This window comes from Mus musculus, chromosome 8 (genome assembly GCF_000001635.26).
Source record: "Mus musculus strain C57BL/6J chromosome 8, GRCm38.p6 C57BL/6J".
NCBI lineage: Eukaryota > Metazoa > Chordata > Mammalia > Rodentia > Muridae > Mus > Mus musculus.
The window spans coordinates 28,887,393-28,906,840 of record NC_000074.6 but is presented as its reverse complement, the minus strand read 5'-3'; the positions used below and the strand labels follow the sequence as shown (position 1 = coordinate 28,906,840).

Sequence of the window (19,448 nt, the reverse complement as noted above, 5' to 3'; positions counted from 1 at the left end):
CTATGAGTTTCCCTCTTAGAAATGCTTTCATTGTGTCCCATAGGTTTGGGTACGTTGTGGCTTCATTTTCATTAAACTCTAAAAAGTCTTTAATTTCTTTCTTTATTCCTTTCTTGACCAAGGTATCATTGAGAAGAGTGTTATTCAGTTTCCACGTGAATGTTGGCTTTCCATTATTTACGTTGTTATTGAAGATCAGTCTTAGGCCATGGTGGTCTGATAGGATACATGGGACAATTTCAATATGTTTGTATCTGTTGAGGCCTGTTTTGTGACCCATTATATGGTCAGTTTTGGAGAAGGTCCGTGAGGTGCTGAGAAGAAGGTATATCCTTTTGTTTTAGGATAAAATGTTCTGTAGATGTCTGTCAGGTCCATTTGTTTCATAACTTCTGTTAGTTTCACTGTGTCCCTGTTTAGTTTCTGTTTCCATGATCTGTCCATTGGTGAAAGTGGTGTGTTGAAGTCTCCCACTATTATTGTGTGAGGTGCAATGTGTGCTTTGAGCTTTACTAAAGTGTCTTTAATGAATGTGGCTGCCCTTGCATTTGGTGCGTAGATATTCAGAATTGAGAGTTCCTCTTGGAGGATTTTACCTTTAATGAGTATGAAGTGTCCCTCCTTGTCTTTTTTGATAACTTTGGGTTGGAAGTCGATTTTATCCGATATTAAAATGGCTACTCCAGCTTGTTTCTTCATACCATTTGCTTGGAAAATTGTTTTCCAGCCTTTCACTCTGAGGTAGTGTCTGTCTTTTTCCCTGAGATGGGTTTCCTGTAAGCAGCAGAAGGTTGGGTCCTGTTTGTGTAGCCAGTCTGTTAGTCTATGTCTTTTTATTGGGGAATTGAGTCCATTGATATTAAGAGATATTAAGGAAAAGTAATTGTTGCTTCCTTTTATTTTTGTTCTTAGAGTTGGCATTCTGTTCTTGTGGCTGTCTTCTTTTTGGTTTGTTGAGGGATTACTTTCTTGGTTGTTCTAGGGCGTGATTTCCGTCCTTGTATTGCTTCTTTTCTGTTATTATCCTTTGAAGGGCTGGATTCGTGGAAAGATATTGTGTGAATTTGGATTTGTCGTGGAATACTTTGGTTTCTCCATCTATGGTAATTGAGAGTTTGGCCGGGTATAGTAGCCTGGGCTGGCATTTGTGTTCTCTTAGTGTCTGTATAACATCTGTCCAGGCTCTTCTGGCTTTCATAGTCTCTGGTGAAAAGTCTGGTGTAATTCTGATAGGCCTTCCTTTATATGTTACTTGACCTTTCTCCCTTACTGCTTTTAATATTCTATCTTTATTTAGTGCATTTGTTGTTCTGATTATTATGTGTCGGGAGGAATTTCTTTTCTGGTCCAGTCTATTTGGAGTTCTGTAGGCTTCTTGAAGGATCATGGGCATCTCTTTCTTTATGTTTGGGAAGTTTTCTTCTATTATTTTGTTGAAGATATTAGCTGGCCCTTTAAGTTGAAAATCTTCATTCTCATCAATTCCTTTTATCCGTAGGTTTGGTCTTCTCATTGTGTCCTGGATTACCTGGATGTTTTGAGTTAGGATCCTTTTGCATTTTGTATTTTCTTTGACTGTTGTGTCGATGTTCTCTATGGAATCTTCTGCACCTGAGATTCTCTCTTCCATTTCTTGTATTCTGTTGCTGATGCTCGCATCTATGGTTCCATATCTCCTTCCTAGGGTTTCTATCTCCAGCGTTGCCTCACTTTGGGTTTTCTTTATTGTGTCTACTTCCCTTTTTAGTTCTAGTATGGTTTTGTTCACTTCCATTACCTGTTTGGATGTGTTTTCCTGTTTTTCTTTAATGACTTCTACCTGTTTGGCTGTGTTTTCCTGCTTTTCTTTAAGGGCCTGTAACTCTTTAGCAGTGCTCTCCTGTAATTCTTTAAGTGAGTTATTTAAGTCCTTCTTGATGTCCTCTATCATCATCATGAGAAATGTTTTTAAATCTGTGTCTAGATTTTCGGTTGTGTTGAGGTGCCCAGGACTAGGTGGGGTGGGAGTGCTGCGTTCTGATCATGGTGAGTGGTCTTGATTTCTGTTAGTAGGATTCTTACGTTTGCCTTTCGCTATCTGGTAATCTCTGAAGCTAGCTGTTTTAGTTGTCACTGTTAAGAGCTTGTTCTTCAGGTGACTCTGTTAGCCTCTATAAGCAGACCTGGATGGTAGCACTCTCCTTAGTTTCAGTGGGCAGAGTATTCTCTGCAGGCAAGCTCTCTTCTTGCAGGGAAGGTACCCAGATATCTGGTGTTCGAACCAGACTCCTGGCAGAAGTTGTGTTCCACTCCCTAGAGGTCTTAGGATCCCGTGTGGAATCCTGTGTGGGCCCTTGCGGGTGTCAGGCGACTCCGCTGGCAAGGTAGCCCGGGGCTCGAGAGGAGCGGAAGGGGCTTGTGCCCCAGATCAGGCCCGGGTAGCCTGCTTCCCTATGTACCACAGTCTCAGGTTCCGCGCGATTGGATTGGGGCAGGCACTGTGTTCCACTCACCAGAAGTCTTAGGATCCCGTGGGGAATCCTGTGTGGGCCCTTGCGGGTGTTGGGCGAGACTCTGCTGGCAAGGTAGCCCGGGGCTCGAGTAGCAATCATTTCTTTACTAAGACTGTGCAAATAGCAGAATGTCTAAGCCTCAACTTATCCTCCTGATTTTCATCCCAGAAATTACATTACAGGTGTGAAGTGTTTGGATAGCAAACCAAAGTTATTTTCCCCCCACAATGGTCCTCTGTCTCTGTGGCTGTTGTGTAGCCTGGACATCTATAGGCACAGGGAACTAGAAAGGAGAATGATTGTAAACAGAGACACAGACTCTGGATTCACTTCAAGAATGAACCAATATTATCTTTCCCACTTCTGGTTCTGTATTGTTTAGATGACTACTATCATTGTAAGAAGAGCTTGATCAAATAGTACTTGACTCCCTCAACTGAATCCCTCCTTTAGTACTTCTATGGACTTAGTATCTTTACCCTCTTATCTGAGAGTTCCTTTGTTTTCCCCGGAAGTCACTGCTTCTAGGCTTTGTTTAGCTCCTGCAGTTCTCTGCAATCTTAGCCATATCTGTTCAGGGTTTAGCCTGAGAAAGGAATTGCTCATGACCTGGATCCTAATACCATTATACACAGTTGTACCATTGCACATGATAACTTCAAATGTTGTCTAAATAGTGGTTCTTGGTGTCTACTGCTGTGCTACAGTCTCTGTACGTAAGGACTAAATTACCTATTTCTAACTTGGGATTCTGATGTTGAACCCTACTCATCCTCTGAGGTCAACCGTGAATTCTGTCACTGGTCTCCCCTTTAGTAGCTAGTTGTCAATTATTTGAAAATAAACACAAAGTAACTAAGCATAAATATTTATGTAGAACCATCTTCGCGAAGTATCCAGTCTCATTTTTAGGTAATAATATCTGAGAGGCACCTCAGTCTTGTGATTTTTCCAGTTTTTGTTTCTCTAATTTAGTCTTGGGAAGGATCACAAAAATTTCATCTGGCCAGGAGAGCACTGATTCACAATAAAAACAAATCTGAAAGAGAAACTAGTGTAATCACATAAACACCCACCATTTTCTCCCCCTTCCTGCTTACCTAACATGTCCATACTTAACCTAACAAGGAAATATGGGGCCTCTTGGACCTAACCACACATTTGTTCTGAAAGTCACCTCTAGATGTTAGTGAAGGTTTCATTCCTCCTGGGGCACATTGACCCATTTGATTGATGGTTTAATATCTTCTCTCAAAGTAACAACTCGTGCTGGCTGTTTCTTTTAATTTCAAAAACTGTTCAGTAGTACCACAGGTCATTACTGATCTACTGACCCAGACCCTGAATGACAACAAAATTAAGTGCTTGCTATGAGTTAGAGATAACCTGCAGGCTATCAAACTATTGGTGATAAATGGCACACTGTAGTGGCCCAGCAATATGTACATGATTGTCTGATTCATATTCATTTGTACGTGGAGGAAGGGTGCTGAGATAGCTGAATAAGTAAATCACATAATGCAATTAAACCTACTCTATTAGAGTGCTTTGTTGCCTTCATTCTTCTTGCTGACACTATGTATATCAGCCCTCGATCCAGTGCAATTAAACTGATTAGCCAATATGAAGCTGCTGGAGTATGTTGAAGGGTTTCTTCTTGTTGTTGTTATTGTTCTTACATCTTTTTATGTGGATACCCTGTAAGTCAAATGTCATTTTCTCATGGTACAAGTTATACATGATGTGCATAAAGCTCTTTACTGGACACATTAGAGCAGATGCAAGAAGCCTTAATTTTTCTAAGAGCATCCAGGGCCCCCGAATTGCTCATTGGCTTATCAACTTAGATATCACCTGTTAAGCAACAAGTAACATTTTTTTCCCACATGCTGGCATGCTCCTTAGTGGACTTGGCTTTAGCAGTTTCTTTCTCACAAACAAAACAATAATACACAGGATCCAACTCTACTTGTATTCCATTCTTCACCATTCACCCATCTCTTCATGTGTCTTTAAAGATTAATATGCTAATGACAATACCTAGTAGAGATGAAAGCCCAGCAATGTCTTAGGCAATATCAGAGTTCTTTTCTAGCTAAATGTGTAAAATTCGCAGAATAGTCTACAGCAGAAATGATTCCCTTTGTCTAGAAGAACTTAGAGGCCAAGGTAGGTTAGGAATCTTCGAGACGGGCAGTGGTGGTGCACACCTGTAATCCCAGCACTCGGGAGGCAGAGGCAGGTGGATTTCTGAGTTTGACACCAGCCTGGTCTACAGAGTGAGTTCCAGGACAGCCAGGGCTATACAGAGAAACCCTGTCTTGGGAAAAAAAATGGGGGGGGGGGGAATCTTGCCTGAGAGTTAATCCTGAGATTTGCTAGAGAAAAGCCATTTCCACTGTTTTGAGCCCAATTTAAAACAAGCTTTATTAAATATTAAATACGGATTATTGATGAGCTTTGGTAAGGATCATTCATTCCCTGGAATTTTCCAGCTGAAATTGTCCCCATATCACAGAGGTTTGTAAGGACAGACATATAGACCACCTTACATTTCAGTGAGGCTTTCTCATTTTCCAAGAACTACAATTCCCAGTATTCCAGGAAGTTACCTGATCCCTGACTAAGTGGGGCTTATGGGTTAATCTTGGGCATCACACACTATCACACAGCTAGTGAGAGAGTCTCAATTTGATAATAATTCTTAATTCCAATGCCCCCTGGAACCCAGCAACATCTTGATAAAAGATGCAAGAAGAAGCAGCATTCTTTTCTTCCAGTTCCAGTTGGTGTACTCCTGTTGTACAAGTTCTCCACCACAATCATATAACTGTCAAAGCAGGACATAGCTTTTACTGTGGGACACTAGTGCCATACAGTATTGCCTATTTTTACTGAAGAGCACATCCCACAGGGCTCAAATGTGTCTGTGTTTTCAGAAAAATAACAAAGGATTTAAAGGATTTCTTATAAGCATCAGACCTCCATTGTCATAGAGACATCTTAGGTGGCTTCTCAGAAGTGACTTTGCTGTGACAAATAGGACATCTCATTAAGGAATGTCAGACAGACACAGACATTTCTCCTTTAAAACAAAAACATAGATGTCTATAAAAACACATTGATTTCTTTTTTAAAAGATTTATAGTGTTCTTTGTATAGAACATTCTTTTTGCTTAGATCTAGCAATCTGTTCAAAATTCAGTTACAGAGCACATGAACTCTTGATTGTGATAATGTGATAACATAGATTTCCTTTTTTATTTCAAATTCGGTAACAAATAGATTAATGGTCAGGAGAAAATATAGAAGGTGTTCCTGCTGTCAAGTGCCAAGTCAGGTCTTCACTTGTTTTTACATAATATGGATGTAGTATATTTAACAATATAAAATAGAACATGTAATCAAAGTGTTCCACATTCAAAATAAATAATAATAGCTGGTGTTTTACTTTTTAATATAGCATGTAGTCAAGATGTTCATTAAATGATTATTATTGCTTTTACATATGAATTAACATACATTCCAAAGAGATAATGCTTAAAACTAGTGAGAATGGAAATTGGAATTGAATGGAAATAAAAACTGGAATTGTTATTAGGCTGTGGTCTATGAGATTTTATGGTCTTCTTGGAAATAAAGTGAACAGTGTGTTCTGTGTCCCTACTACCTTATTCTGCAGTGATGATGGTCTCAAGGTTCCCTCATGCTTTCCTCTATTTGCATATTTATAATTTTTAAAATTTATTCAATGAACATGTGTCGAGTGTCAGAGTTGTTTGCCCAGTGGGGATATAAATAATTAAAGTTATCCTCACATGCTTTTCTTTCATGGAACCTAGTGTCGAGACTGGAGGAAGATGCGGTGATGTGCATGAATAATTAAAGAGTAGTATGAAGTGTAGGAGAAGAGATGACAAAAGTGATGTAGCCAATGTAGAATTTCTGAAGTTCAAGTAGAGCTTCACATAAGAATGCATCAGCGAAACTGAACATAAAATATGTGAATGAGAATTAAGCAAAAGTAGGCAAATTGATGTTCTGGGAAGGAAATAGATATAGATATAGATATAGATGATATGGATATGGATGTGGATGTTGATGTGGAGATAGAGATAGAGATAGAGATAGAGATAGAGATAGAGATAGAGATAGAGATAGAGATAGAGATAGAGATAGAGATAGAGAGTATATGTTAAGTATGCTTAAATCCCTGGAAGAATTGTGACAGTCTCTATAATTTTCATTTAGTGTGGATTGACGCAGCATGAACTTGAGAATCTCTGGGCCTATTGCAAGAGATATCAATAAGAAGACAGTGCTGAAAGACTTGATTAGTTGTGTTGGAAAATAAGAGTGGAAGTGTATTTGAATTACACGTTTGCACAGTTCATGCTCCTGTGCAGTTTATGGGAGGATCAACAGAAAGGTAACAGAAAAGATGCCGAGACGATTCCTACAAGGAGTGTAATTGAAGACAGTGATGGCAGTGATCAGAAAGAACAGAGAAGAGACATTCATGAAGAGCTGATGCTAAGTCTGAAAGATCCTTGGGAGACAGAATCAGTTACTGAGGAATAAAGAGAGGAGCAATATGAACAAGGATAAACACTTTCTAGAAGTAGCTACATAGTACTGAAAACTACTCTTGGGTAATTAATGTCTTATAGTGGATCATCATATGTAGTACAAACAATATAATCAAATAACTACTATACTTTTAGTTGTACTTGATTTTACTAGAATGTTTTAGATGATTATTATTCTGGGCAAAACTTCTCAATATCTGTTATAATAATACTTTGTACCATGTCATCATGAAATTGGTTTATTAAAATGCAGAAATTTGTATGTGAGTGATTTGTAGAGATAGTTGCAATGGCTTTGCATGGTAGAAGTCTTAGACAAGCAACCTCAATCCTGGGGCTTAGATGGCTTCTATAATAAAACAGGTGTCACAGGTTTTATATAAGGACACCAACTACTTTATTTTGTCTGTGTCTATGTGGCACACAACACATTCTATTGAACCACGCTGTAGCCAACTCAACATGGATTTAATTTTCAAACCCAGAGACTCAATGGTCACAATGTGAGTCACCTGACCTCTAATAGAAGCAGATTTATTTCAATAAGAATTTAGAATTTGTTCCTTACACTTTAGCTTTCTCTCCGTTGTTTCTTTTTGTCATTATAAGATTGAAAGTCCCTGCTGTATTAGTGCATTACACATAAAGCATACAGCTCTCCTTGAAAGGTAATTTTCCAAGAACAGTGTGTCGTGCATATATATATATATATATATATATATATATATATATATATATATATATATATGAGAGAGTGATTGAGAATGCTATTTGATTGTTTGGTTTTCTGTCATTCAGTGTTACATTAAAACAACATTTTCTCCATAAATATGAATGACCTCTCCGTTAAAAACTGGCAGTTATAAATGCAACACAGTAACACTTTAAAAGCAAAACCTTCCCCATGTCCCAAGAGATTTTCATAGGAAGTTGAATCCTAGTCAGCTGCCTGCAGAGATGCAGAGACGTAATTTGTTGCTGGAGAGAATAGTAACCAGTTAGTATATTCTCTCAGCTTTCGTCTGTTTACTTATCTAAAGGGATGATTCTTACAAACCATTTGCTCTGACATTTTTAAAATTACATTAAGTCAGATTTATTTACTTCATCCTCTGTTCATGGAATTTAAGAACTCTATAATACTGTTAGCATTCTTGTTCTACTGCTATTCTTTCTCATACACTATTCATCTCTATGAGACCACTGTAGAAAGTTATTACATCTTTTTTAGCATCCTCAGAACCTAAACCACTGTTTGATCTTGATAGGCATGCTAACAAATGTCTTGTAAAAAAATATATTATTGAATAAATTAGAGGCTATTTTTCCAATTATGAGTTGTCAATATACCTTTATAACCTCTATTAAAAGTTGGATATCTTTATTTTAGGAACTAATAAATGACCCTTTAGATTTTCTTCGAACATAAGGTCAGCCTCAGTGACCTCCTTCCACTCTGCAGAGAAGATCTGTTCAAAGTGACAGTATGTTGGGCTGACAGTGTATGCGATTAGCTGTAATGTGTTCTGCAATGCAGAAGCCACACAGGTGTACTCCTTCCCCTCATTTCCATTTTCATTAGAGGTTTGGAAGAGGGCGTTGTAGTGTGAGAATTAAAAACTAAAGTTAAGAATAATAACCTGTGGCTGGAGAGATGGCTCAATAGAACTTTCTGTTCTTCAGAATATTTGCGGCAGTTCAGAACTATTTGTAATTCCAGTTCTGGAGGATGTGTTTCCCTCTTCTAACTTCCACAAGCATCAGACATACCACACACACAGGGTATACTTATAATATGCATGCATACAAAACATTCATACACATGAAATAAAAATAAATGATATTTTAGAAAAGTGAACCTTGCATTGGGATCTAAGAGAAGTGGTGAATATACTTCATCATTGTGTGATTAGCCATATGGAAACAAGTCACATTTACATAAACAAAAGAGAAACCCCAGCCCTGTGGTGCTGTCTTTGGATTATGTAACCTGCTTTGCCTAGTGTGGCTCTCTGGTCTGCTTTATATATTTCCAAACTCCACTGTGCTTGCAGACCATGAACAGAATTTAAAGTCCATTTTTAGGTATTTACTTTATAAGCATGTTTCAGAAAAAAAAATGGGTTCTTGATTTTATAAAAAAAAAAATCTTATTTTTTGTTTGCCTAGGGAAGCTAATAGTTTTGGGATCTGACCAACAGGAAATCCATTATGCTTAACAAGAATTTGCAGGGCCCTCAAGAGCCTGGTGCATTGCAATATTGTGAATTTATTAAATGATTTTTGGTGTGTTTTCAGAATTCTTGACTTAAAGTAATTTCACTGATGTATACATATACATATATATATATATGAAACCAATAGTAGAAAATGTATAAGCAATAATCTTATGTGGACTCTGAGATGAAAAATGGAATATTGTTTACAATGAAATCTGAAATACTATTTGCAAAATACATCCTTAAAAATTAAAACATAAGCCTCAGCATTCATTTCAGGATTGAAGCCAAAGGGATTATAATTTTAATTCTTTCCTTTTATATTGATGTTTATGATGAAAGTGGTACAAATGGGCCTGGAGGGATGACTTAGTTGTTGAGTCCACTGGCTGATCCTTTAGAGGACCTGGGTATGGTTCCCTGAAACCACATGGTGACTCACAACCATCTGTAAAGGGATAGTATACCTTTGTCTGGTCTCTTCAGCACAAAGATGCATGGGATGCATAAACATATGTGCTGATAAAGTACCTGTACCAATAAAATATTGAAGGGACACATAACATTTACATCTCATTTAATGGTTTATAATATTTGTTTCGTGTATAATCTTATTTTTTGCCACCAAAGAATATGGTTTAGTCATTCACGTTGCGAGGCTAAGAAAACACAGCCAGATGACTGAAAAGTAACAGTTACCCAGACTTGATCAGCTGATTTCATCCTAAAGTGCATTTGATGGTATGGGTGCTAGTTGCACTTGGAACCTTGTGCCAATATGGTGTAACAACAAGCGTGCTGTGGGGATAGAAGAGAAAAATGTGAAACATATTTAAATAGAACACCCTTTCCAGGAAAAGTGATGACACCAGTTTAGAATTTCTCCAACTTCACAAAGCTCCGTTTGACTTATACTTCATGAATTATAGTGGTTCAAGGGTTTAACAGTGGACCTGGTTTGTGACATCTGTGGACTGATATGGGTCTGATTCTATTACTTCATTTTATATTTTAAGATAGATTGTTGTGTAGCTCAGGCTGGCCACAAACTCATTATTTTGCTAAGGATGGATTTAAACTTCTGGTCCCGGGGTTCAAGATCTAGCCTTGACTGGAAACCAGGGTGTCTGCACATAGCCTGTTGCCCCACATTCCCTCTTCTGGCCTGGGGTTACAGATATTTACTAACATATGTAGTCTATAGAGTAGCAGGGATCAAGACTTCAGCTTTATGCTTGATGTATTCTAGGCAGGCACTACTAAGTAACTATATCTCAAGTATTATTAATGATACAACACATGAAAGGGTCAAATAGCAGTTTCACTTGGCTAAAACTAATAGAATGACAATGGCTTCCTCCCACCCTTTCCTGAGGTCCACTGACTTTTAAAAAATACTCCTGTATTAACTGGAACTTGACACTTAAGTGTTTGTGCTTCAAAAGGAATAAATGCTTCCGAGTGGTACATTGGAGACCCCCTTTCCTTATATTATTCTTACATTACATGTTGTTGTTGTGGTGGTGGTGGTGGTGGTGGTGGTGGTGTGTGTGTGTCTGTGTGTGTCTGTGTGTGTCTGTGTGTCTGTGTGTGTGTAAATGTGTGTGATGGTAAGGATGGAACCTAAGACCTTACCTGTGATGGGCTTGTACTCAACCATTTCACTGCACCTCAGCCCCTGACTCCATTATCTCTAGCGTTGGTGAGAAAGGCTCATAAATTGATTATATTCTGGTGATTACTTGCTGTTATTTATTTATTTATTTATTTATTTATTTTTAATTTTCTTATGACCTTCTTTCAACTGTACTCACTGACTTTCACCCCCAGATCAACTGACAGGAAAAGTGTCATAGTTGATAGCAATGGTGAGGGACACACAGATAATGTACATTTGTTTATCCTGTTCTCCAGATTATATGCATAGCATACAGTCACCCTAAGGCTGCCACATAATAAATGACAACTATAAACACACAGTAAATGGCAGGTCTCATTTTTGCTTTCTATTCACATAGTTTCCAAGTTTCTTAGCTGATCAGAACAGATCAAAAAACCTGACTCAGTAGCTTTTCAAGAACTATCTCCTGTTTCTGGGTTGGCGTTGAAGGAGCTGTCAGCCATGTCTGTTCAGTTCTCTGTATTTTGTCTTTGTTTTTCCTTGGGGCCTTCCACACAGGAAGCAAAGGGGCAAGGGCTGGTAAGAACCAAAGCTTTCATCAGGGAAATAAAAGGTATACAAAAAGTTTCTGTTTGTGGGTCTTTGGTTAGGCTAGTGTGTTTGCCGTGCAAGTATTTAAGAGTATCAGCAGAGAAGCATGACTTCCCCACTTTATTGTAATCAGGATGTTGAGCAAAGCAGGTGACTGTCATTGATTGTCAGGATTTGTTATATCAGATCTTAAAATCTCTCTCTCTCTCTGTCTCTCTCTCTCTTTCTCTCTCTCTCTCTCTCTCTCTCTCTCATACACACACACACACACACACACACACACAAAATGGTAGAAGACATGCCAAGATTACATGTCGATTTTCTTTGAAGCACAAATACATTGATCCAGTTTCCATAGAACTACTTCCTAGAGGAAATGACCTAACCCGTCCTCCCACAGAACAAGATCAATAAACTGCTAAGACCCTAAAATAATTCTCACTTCCTTTCATGATCCTCATGATTTCTTTCCTTCCTTATTTTGTGTGTGCACATGCACACACACAGACACACACAAATGAGTTCATTGTGCTTGTGCATGCATGTAGAGGCCATTAGTCAACTATGTATTCTTCCTAAGCAGGTATCTACCTTCCTTCTTGAGACAGGGTTTCTCAAAAGACTCTGGAGCTCAGTGGCCGGCTAGCCAGAAAACTGCCTGTTGCTGCCTCCCAAGTAAATTACAAATGTGCTTTTAGGTGGGTTCTGGGCATTGAACTCAGATCCTGATGCTCACATAGCAACTATTTTATCAACTGAGCTATCTTCCCCACCCCTTCCTTTCTCTTTTTTTCCCTGAAGAATCCCAGGATAATTCCTGAGGAATTCTGTTCCAAGCTTCCAGTAGACCTGATCAGGATGTGATGTTATCAGCGAAGGTAACAAGGAAGACACCCTACTTGTCTTCTGGGTCTGAGAAGGCAGACTAACAGCTGGAAGAAATGAACATGGCAGGTTCTTCTTGTCCCAGAAATAGAACCTGGTCAAATGAAGTAATGAAGGAATGGAGTGGGGTGGGAATCATTCAAAGCCAAGCAAGGTCAAAGAACACTCCCAGCTCCTCCCTATACAAAGCAAGGGGAAGAATGTCGCTCAAACTACACTATTGTTTGCTTCTTTTATTTGTTGAAGAATGCAGATAAATGTTAAGAATATACGAATCTGTACTTGCTAACTCTCACCTTCTGTTTCTCTTATAAATCAATTATTTTATTTTGTGTACTTAAGGATCCTGGCTCTGCGTTTTCTGTTTCTATGTAGGGCATGAAGTGAACACTGGTTCAATAATAACTGAGATTTAATATTACATTCCATCTTCCTTTTCTCTCTCCTCTAAACATTAAGATCTACTGATTCTTAAAGCCGATCTGTGCATAGCCAGAACATTTACCCTCAGGCTTCTTCATGTACTCCCCTGCTCCCTATCTCTGATACAGGCTCAACTGCTTTCTTTTTCTAAAGGGCATCTATTAAAATGGAAGGAGGGAAAGCTAATATTTTTTAGATCTCCCTGTTTTGTGTGTTGGATGTTTAAAACTTGATTTATTTTGAATCTCCTGCCTTTGTTTTTGACATTTTACAAATGTGTTCTCAATATTTGGGTCGAGTTTGTAACACTTTCAGCTACACCCCTTGTAGTTCCTTCAAATATTCATACCTTGTTAACAGGCAAAAATGCATCAGTAAGAATGTATCTCTGTGCCTATCCATTCATGTTTCTATCCTAGGTGGAGGACAGCTATATATTCTCATCAATTACCCTTTCATGAGCAATGAATTACTTTGAACACAGCTCAAGCCTCTTGTGGGAGTGTGAGCATTTGATGTCCATAAAAATCTTTTAATATCCTTGTCATTTCCTCTAATGTATGGATTTACAAAAGCCTGCGGGGACTTGGTATTTATTGAAAATTGAAATTGGCATGAGTAGTCGGTAATAAAGTAAATTAATATATGATCTATTTTATGAAGACCATTGTAAATATAATTTGATTCATCACACACACACACACACAGAGAGAGAGAGAGAGAGAGAGAGAGAGAGAGAGAGAGAGAGAGAGATTTTATTTATTCTGGAAATGCTCTCTCTAACTGTGGTATCTCTGATAGTTATAATCAGTGATTTTATTGTGATTTCATGAAGCAAAATGTTTACATCTTTTTTTGGGTACTTGTTTTTTGATGATTTTTTAAATCTCTAGTCATTTACATAGAATTAGCCCCACCTTTTCAAATGCATTACAAAGCTTATAGTATCTTAAACTCTTTGTTTAAGCCTGTCCTCATCCACACCATAGGTTGATAGATTTATCAGAAAACAGTCCTGTTTATGAGAATCAGACTATAATTATGTTTAATTCATCTCAATTGAAAACCTTGCTTATGTGTTCCCAGGCGAGAAGTTGTTTTCATAGCTCACAGTAGTCTGTTTGCATCCTTGCATTAAAAAAAAAAAAAAATCCTGAAGTACAGGCCTCTCTGTACCTTTTCAATTTCTCTGTCTCTCTGTCTCTGTCTCTCTCTGTCTCTCTCTGTCTCTGTCTCTGTCTCTCTTTATCTCTCTCTCTCTCTCTCTCTCTCTCTCTCTCTCTGTGTGTGTGTGTGTGTGTGTGTGTGTTTGTAAAGGTTGTTAAAACAAGGCATTAATTGTGCTTACCTCTAACAATGCTTACTGGTTTTGGTTTTGACTTAAATATGAATAATGATATGAAGCTCTGTTCAGGATGACATGGAAAGCCCAGGTTAGACTGGAAGAGGCTCATCCATCACAACATGCTCTCCTAGGGGTTGGATCTTATGAAAGAGTGTTCTTCCTAGTCCTCAGGTCAGTTTTAAAGATCCCTTTGGCCTCCAGCATGTTCCAGGGAAAACTTGCCTTTGGTATTGAAACTGTTGCCTTCTTTGTTCTTCTGCCCTTTGAAAGTCAGGTCATCTCTTCCTACCATCACCTGCTTGGTAGTGCTTCACCCGATGTGCTTGCCTGGGACTTAAGTTCACACAAAATGTGTCAATGAGGTATAAAAGGAGTTTCTGCTGTGGCTTTTCCTTTTCCTAGAATTTCAGGAGTCCTCTCAAAAGTTCGTGAAAAGCCATATCCACTTGATCTCTGAATAGATACATTGTAACAGCCCAAGGAGTTATTTTGATGACTTGTCTTGCCTATCAGCCTTGGTGATATAATACACAGTCCCATGATGGAGAAGTATGGTAGACAGAGGAGGAAATTCTTCCTATATTTTTTTTTAAAGAAGTAGTAAATTTGCAAATTACCAAAAAGGTACTATACAAATCAGCAGGTTAAGAAAGCAGGTATTGGAACTTGGGGAAATTAATAGCGTCCTTCCTTATCCACACATACTGGGAAACTATGTAGACTCTATCCTTTTTCCACCTCCACATATTCATTCAAGAATGCTCGAAAATCAAAGATACTCTAGACCCGTTTCCCAAGGTTTGAGACAGCTTGAAGTCCTCACTGAATCTGAGGTAACCAATTCTCAGATTAAACTAGAGAATTGGCCCCACGGTTACTTATCTCAGTTCTTTCCCCAGATGCTCAAATTCTAATTGAACTTGGGAGTTCTCACATTCATGTTCTAGGTTGTGTAGCAATGTGAAGGCACATCCTGCTGGAGGTTCCATCTTTGCTAGGTCAGCCTTTAGAAGATACTAGGCAGACCTTGGGATTGTACATATTGACAGTGTTTCAACTCAGAATATTTTGGGGTGTTGGTGGGGCTGGGGTGGAATGCTCATTGTGATTTGCTGTGTGAGCCTTTGCTGTAGGCGGGGTGCTAATCTCCTCTTCAATTTTCCAGGAGCCGATGGCAGTGAAATTCTTCCCGACTCTATCCCATCTGCCCCTGGAACGCTGCCTCATTTCATCGAGGAGCCCGAAGATGCATACATCATCAAGAGCAACCCGATTGCACTCAGGTGCAAAGCAAGGCCAGCCATGCAGATCTTCTTCAAATGCAATGGGGAGTGGGTCCATCAGAATGAACATGTGTCCGAGGAGAGCCTGGATGAGAGCTCAGGTGAGGGGTGAAGCAAACTGGAGAACCCGCAGGATCTCCCTAGACTCTCCTCTTGCTACTTAAGTGGTGGGAGGGAAGGGGAGGGAACATAAGCATTTATGTCCCCCTGTGTGGATGCAGCTAATGTTACCTCATTTTAGACATGTAAGACAGATAATCTCATTCCTCAGTGACCTGACAGCTTCCTTTGTTGTTTATTCTAGTGTAGTTCAGAGCCATTTTCATGCTCTGTATAACTTCAAACACTCCACGTTGTATGAAGTTAATATTCCCATTGGAAATTAAACCAGACAGTTGCTGTTTTCATTTGACAAATCCTAAATAATTTTGGGACAAATATTAAATCTTTCATCAAAACCGTTTTAAGCAGCATAATTTCAATCACTTTTATCTTTTTTTTTTTCTCCTGGAGATTACTCTTATGTCTTTATTCACCACAGCTGGTGGTTTCTGGGCTTTTTTCTGAAGTTGTGTTGATCATTTAATAGTGATACAACCAGAACCCGAGCACCATATACTAAGGGCTTCTCAATATGGGTAGATTTTAGGATCATCTTTTGTAGCTGCCAGTGGCTATGGAGAACTGGGTTCCTGAAAGGAAAGCTGGGCTGGATGGGGTGGATGGGGAGAGAAGAATGAGACCAAGAAAGTTTCTGATCAAGGCCCAATATTTACTGCTTTAGTCTGAATTTTTAAATGGGGGAAAACCCATCCCCCACTATGTCAGTATCTAAAACAAACAAACAAACAAACAACCCAAAACCCTCAGCTGCTCAACAGGTAGTGGCTTCTTGCAGGAAGCTGCAGATGTGGCAGACAATAGACTTCACTTAGGTTGGAAGGCTCCACCCTAGGTGGGCTAGTCATCTGTGGCAAAAACAAGGTCTGATTCTGTCTGCTCAAGGCTGGGGGGATGGCACAATCTTTATTAGTGTGGCTATTTTTTCTGATAAATAATGAGAATTCAATCATACTCATCTAAGGTTTACTGAGTGTGAAAAATTTGAAGTCCTTAACTAGGCAGATATTATTTTGGTATTTACAGCCATTTACTGGGATAGATACAATTACTGACATCAACTAGGTAAGAACTTGGAGGCTCAAAGAGAAGTTAAGTGTACATGAAGAGGTGATACTAAGTCTCAGCATAATATTTTTTGATGAAAACATTGAAGTATTTCTAAAAGTTTAGATTTACTTATCTTGTTGTATTTTAATATTTTGCTTTCAAGTATGTATGTATACCCTATGCATGCCTGTTACCCTAGTAGGTCAGAAGAGGACAGACATCAGGTCCTCTGAAACTGGAGTTAAGCATGGTTGTGAACTACCATGTGAGTTCTGAGAACCAAACCAGGGCCCTCTGTAAGAGTAACAAGTGATCTCAAGCACTGAACCATCTCTCCAACACACTGTCAGAGATTGCTTTTGCTTGCTTTTTGGTTTCTTCTCATCCTACTTACTTGCTTCCTCGATATGTGGGCTTTTGTATTGTCTTAATTTATCTTGTCTTGTCATGTTTGGTGGTTGTCTCTTGGAGGTCTGTCTGCTCTTTTCTAAATGGAAATGGAGGGGAAGTGGATCTGAGGAAGAGGGGAAGAGGGGGGAAGGAGCTGGGAGGACCTGAGGGAGGGGAAGCTGTGATTGGGATGTAGTGTATGAGAGAGGAATCTACTTTCAATAATAAAAAAGAAATAAATGATGAATAAAAAATTAAGCATACTTTTTAATAAGTAAAGGTTTTCTATTTCACCATGTAACAGAAATCACATATGCTTTTGAACTTAGCCCCTCTCACAGGATTCAGTTTGAACTGACACTTGATTATTCTTTTTTATGGGAGATGATTTGGTCAGTTAACTAGATATCAGATTTTGAATAAGTCAGGAAGCCTCAGTGTAATTAGAAAGTTTCCAATGATCTCATTGTGTTAAATATAATAATGGCAGTCAGTGCATTTTAGACCTTTCATAATATTTAATGATAGGAAAGTTATAGCTCAGGTTGGTGTTCTATAAACATATGGGAAGAACAAGACAAATATTCTAAGAAGTTCTGTGTAAATGAAGTTAGAATGTTTTCAGAGAGGTATGTTGTATTGTGGATTCATAGAAAATGCCACTTCCCAGTGGGAAATTTATGGAAGGGACATTACTATTCCAAACAGGCATCGCTGAAGATACACTCCATGAACATATGGAACATCTTGATGGTGTAAGTGTCACTATCATTAGCCAATGGACAAAGCCTAATATATGTCCAGTAGGAAGTATAGTTCACTTCAAATACAATGCTGCTCTCGGACTGTGATCCTCAACCTGTGAGTGGCAAACCTTTCATAAGAGTCACATATCATAGTTAGCCTGCACATCAAATATTTACACTGCAATTTATGACAGTAGCAAAATTGTAGTTCTGAAATAGCAAGGGATAATTTAATTGTTGGGGCCACTGCACCATGAGGCCCTGTATTAAAGGGTCACAGCACTAGGAAGGTAGAGACCCAGTGATCTTGAAGAAGGGCTACTGAGGAAGAATGCACTCAGTGATGTGGAAGGGGACAAAGGCCACTGGGAGGAGGTCTGTGTGTGGATAGATGCATTGGTGATGGTGATGATGCTAAGATTGGAAGTACAGTGACTAGAGTATGCTTTCCAGAACAATTCCTACAAAAAGGTATGGAATGACAAGGAGAAGCAAAAATGAGGAAATGTGGAATGTTGGAGAACTCAGGTAAGGAAAGAGAAGTCAGATGCTTGAGTAGAAACTGGATACCCATTATTAGAAGCACTTTAGTAGAGGAACACTCCTCCATTGTTGGTGGGATTGCAGGCTTGTACAACCACTCTGGAAATCAGTCTGGCGGTTCCTCAGAAAATTGGACATAGTACTACCGGAGGATCCAGCAATACCTCTCCTGGGCATATATCCAGAAGAAGCCCCAACTGGTAAGAAGGACACATGCTCCACTATGTTCATAGCAGCCTTATTTATAATAGCCAGAAACTGGAAAGAACCCAGATGCCCCTCAACAGAGGAATGGATACAGAAAATGTGGTACATCTACACAATGGAGTACTACTCAGCTATTAAAAAGAATGAATTTATGAAATTCCTAGCCAAATGGATGGACCTGGAGAGCATCATCCTGAGTGAGGTAACACAATCACAAAGGAACTCACACTATATGTACTCACTGATAAGTGGATACTAGCCCAAAACCTAGGATACCCAAGATATAAGATACAATTTCCTAAACACATGAAACTCAAGAAAAATGAAGACTGAAGTGTGGACACTATGCCCCTCCTTAGAAGTGGGAACAAAACACCCATGGAAGGAGTTACAGAAACAAAGTTTGGAGCTGAGATGAAAGGATGGACCATGTAGAGACTGCCATATCCAGGGATCCACCCCATAATCAGCATCCAAACGCTGACACCATTGCATATACTAGCAAGATTTTATCAAAAGGACCCAGATGTAGCTGTCTCTTGTGAGACTATGCCGGGGCCTAGCAAACACAGAAGTGGATGCTCACAGTCAGCTAATGGATGGATCACAGGGCTCCCAATGGAGGAGCTAGAGAAAGTACCCAAGGAGCTAAAGGGATCTTCAACCCTATAGGTGGAACAACATTATGAACTAACCAGTACCCCTGAGCTCTTGAATCTAGCTGCATATGTATCAAAAGATGGCCTAGTCGGCCATCACTGGAAAGAGAGGCCCATTGGACACGCAGACTTTGTGTGCCCCGGTACAGGGGAACGCCAGGGCCAAAGGGGGGGAGTGGGTGGGTAGGGGAGTGGGGGTGGGTGGGTAAGGGGGACTTTTGGTATAGCATTGGAAATGTAAATGAGCGAAATACCTAATAAAAAATGGAAAAAAAAAAAAAAAAA

The 19,448-nt window shown here is 39.1% G+C and overlaps 1 protein-coding gene across 11 annotated transcripts in view; it reads left to right on the top strand.

Moving 5' to 3' along the window:
• The window catches only part of Unc5d (unc-5 netrin receptor D), a 572,955-nt gene that overhangs the window by 312,831 nt on the left and 240,676 nt on the right, over nucleotides 1-19,448 (top strand). For all 11 annotated transcript variants that reach the window (NM_001347498.1, NM_001347500.1, NM_001347501.1 and 8 more), the window contains exon 2: nucleotides 15,331-15,549. In NM_001347498.1, coding sequence (NP_001334427.1) covers nucleotides 15,331-15,549 — 219 coding nt within the window. The remainder of the gene's footprint in view (nucleotides 1-15,330; nucleotides 15,550-19,448) is intronic.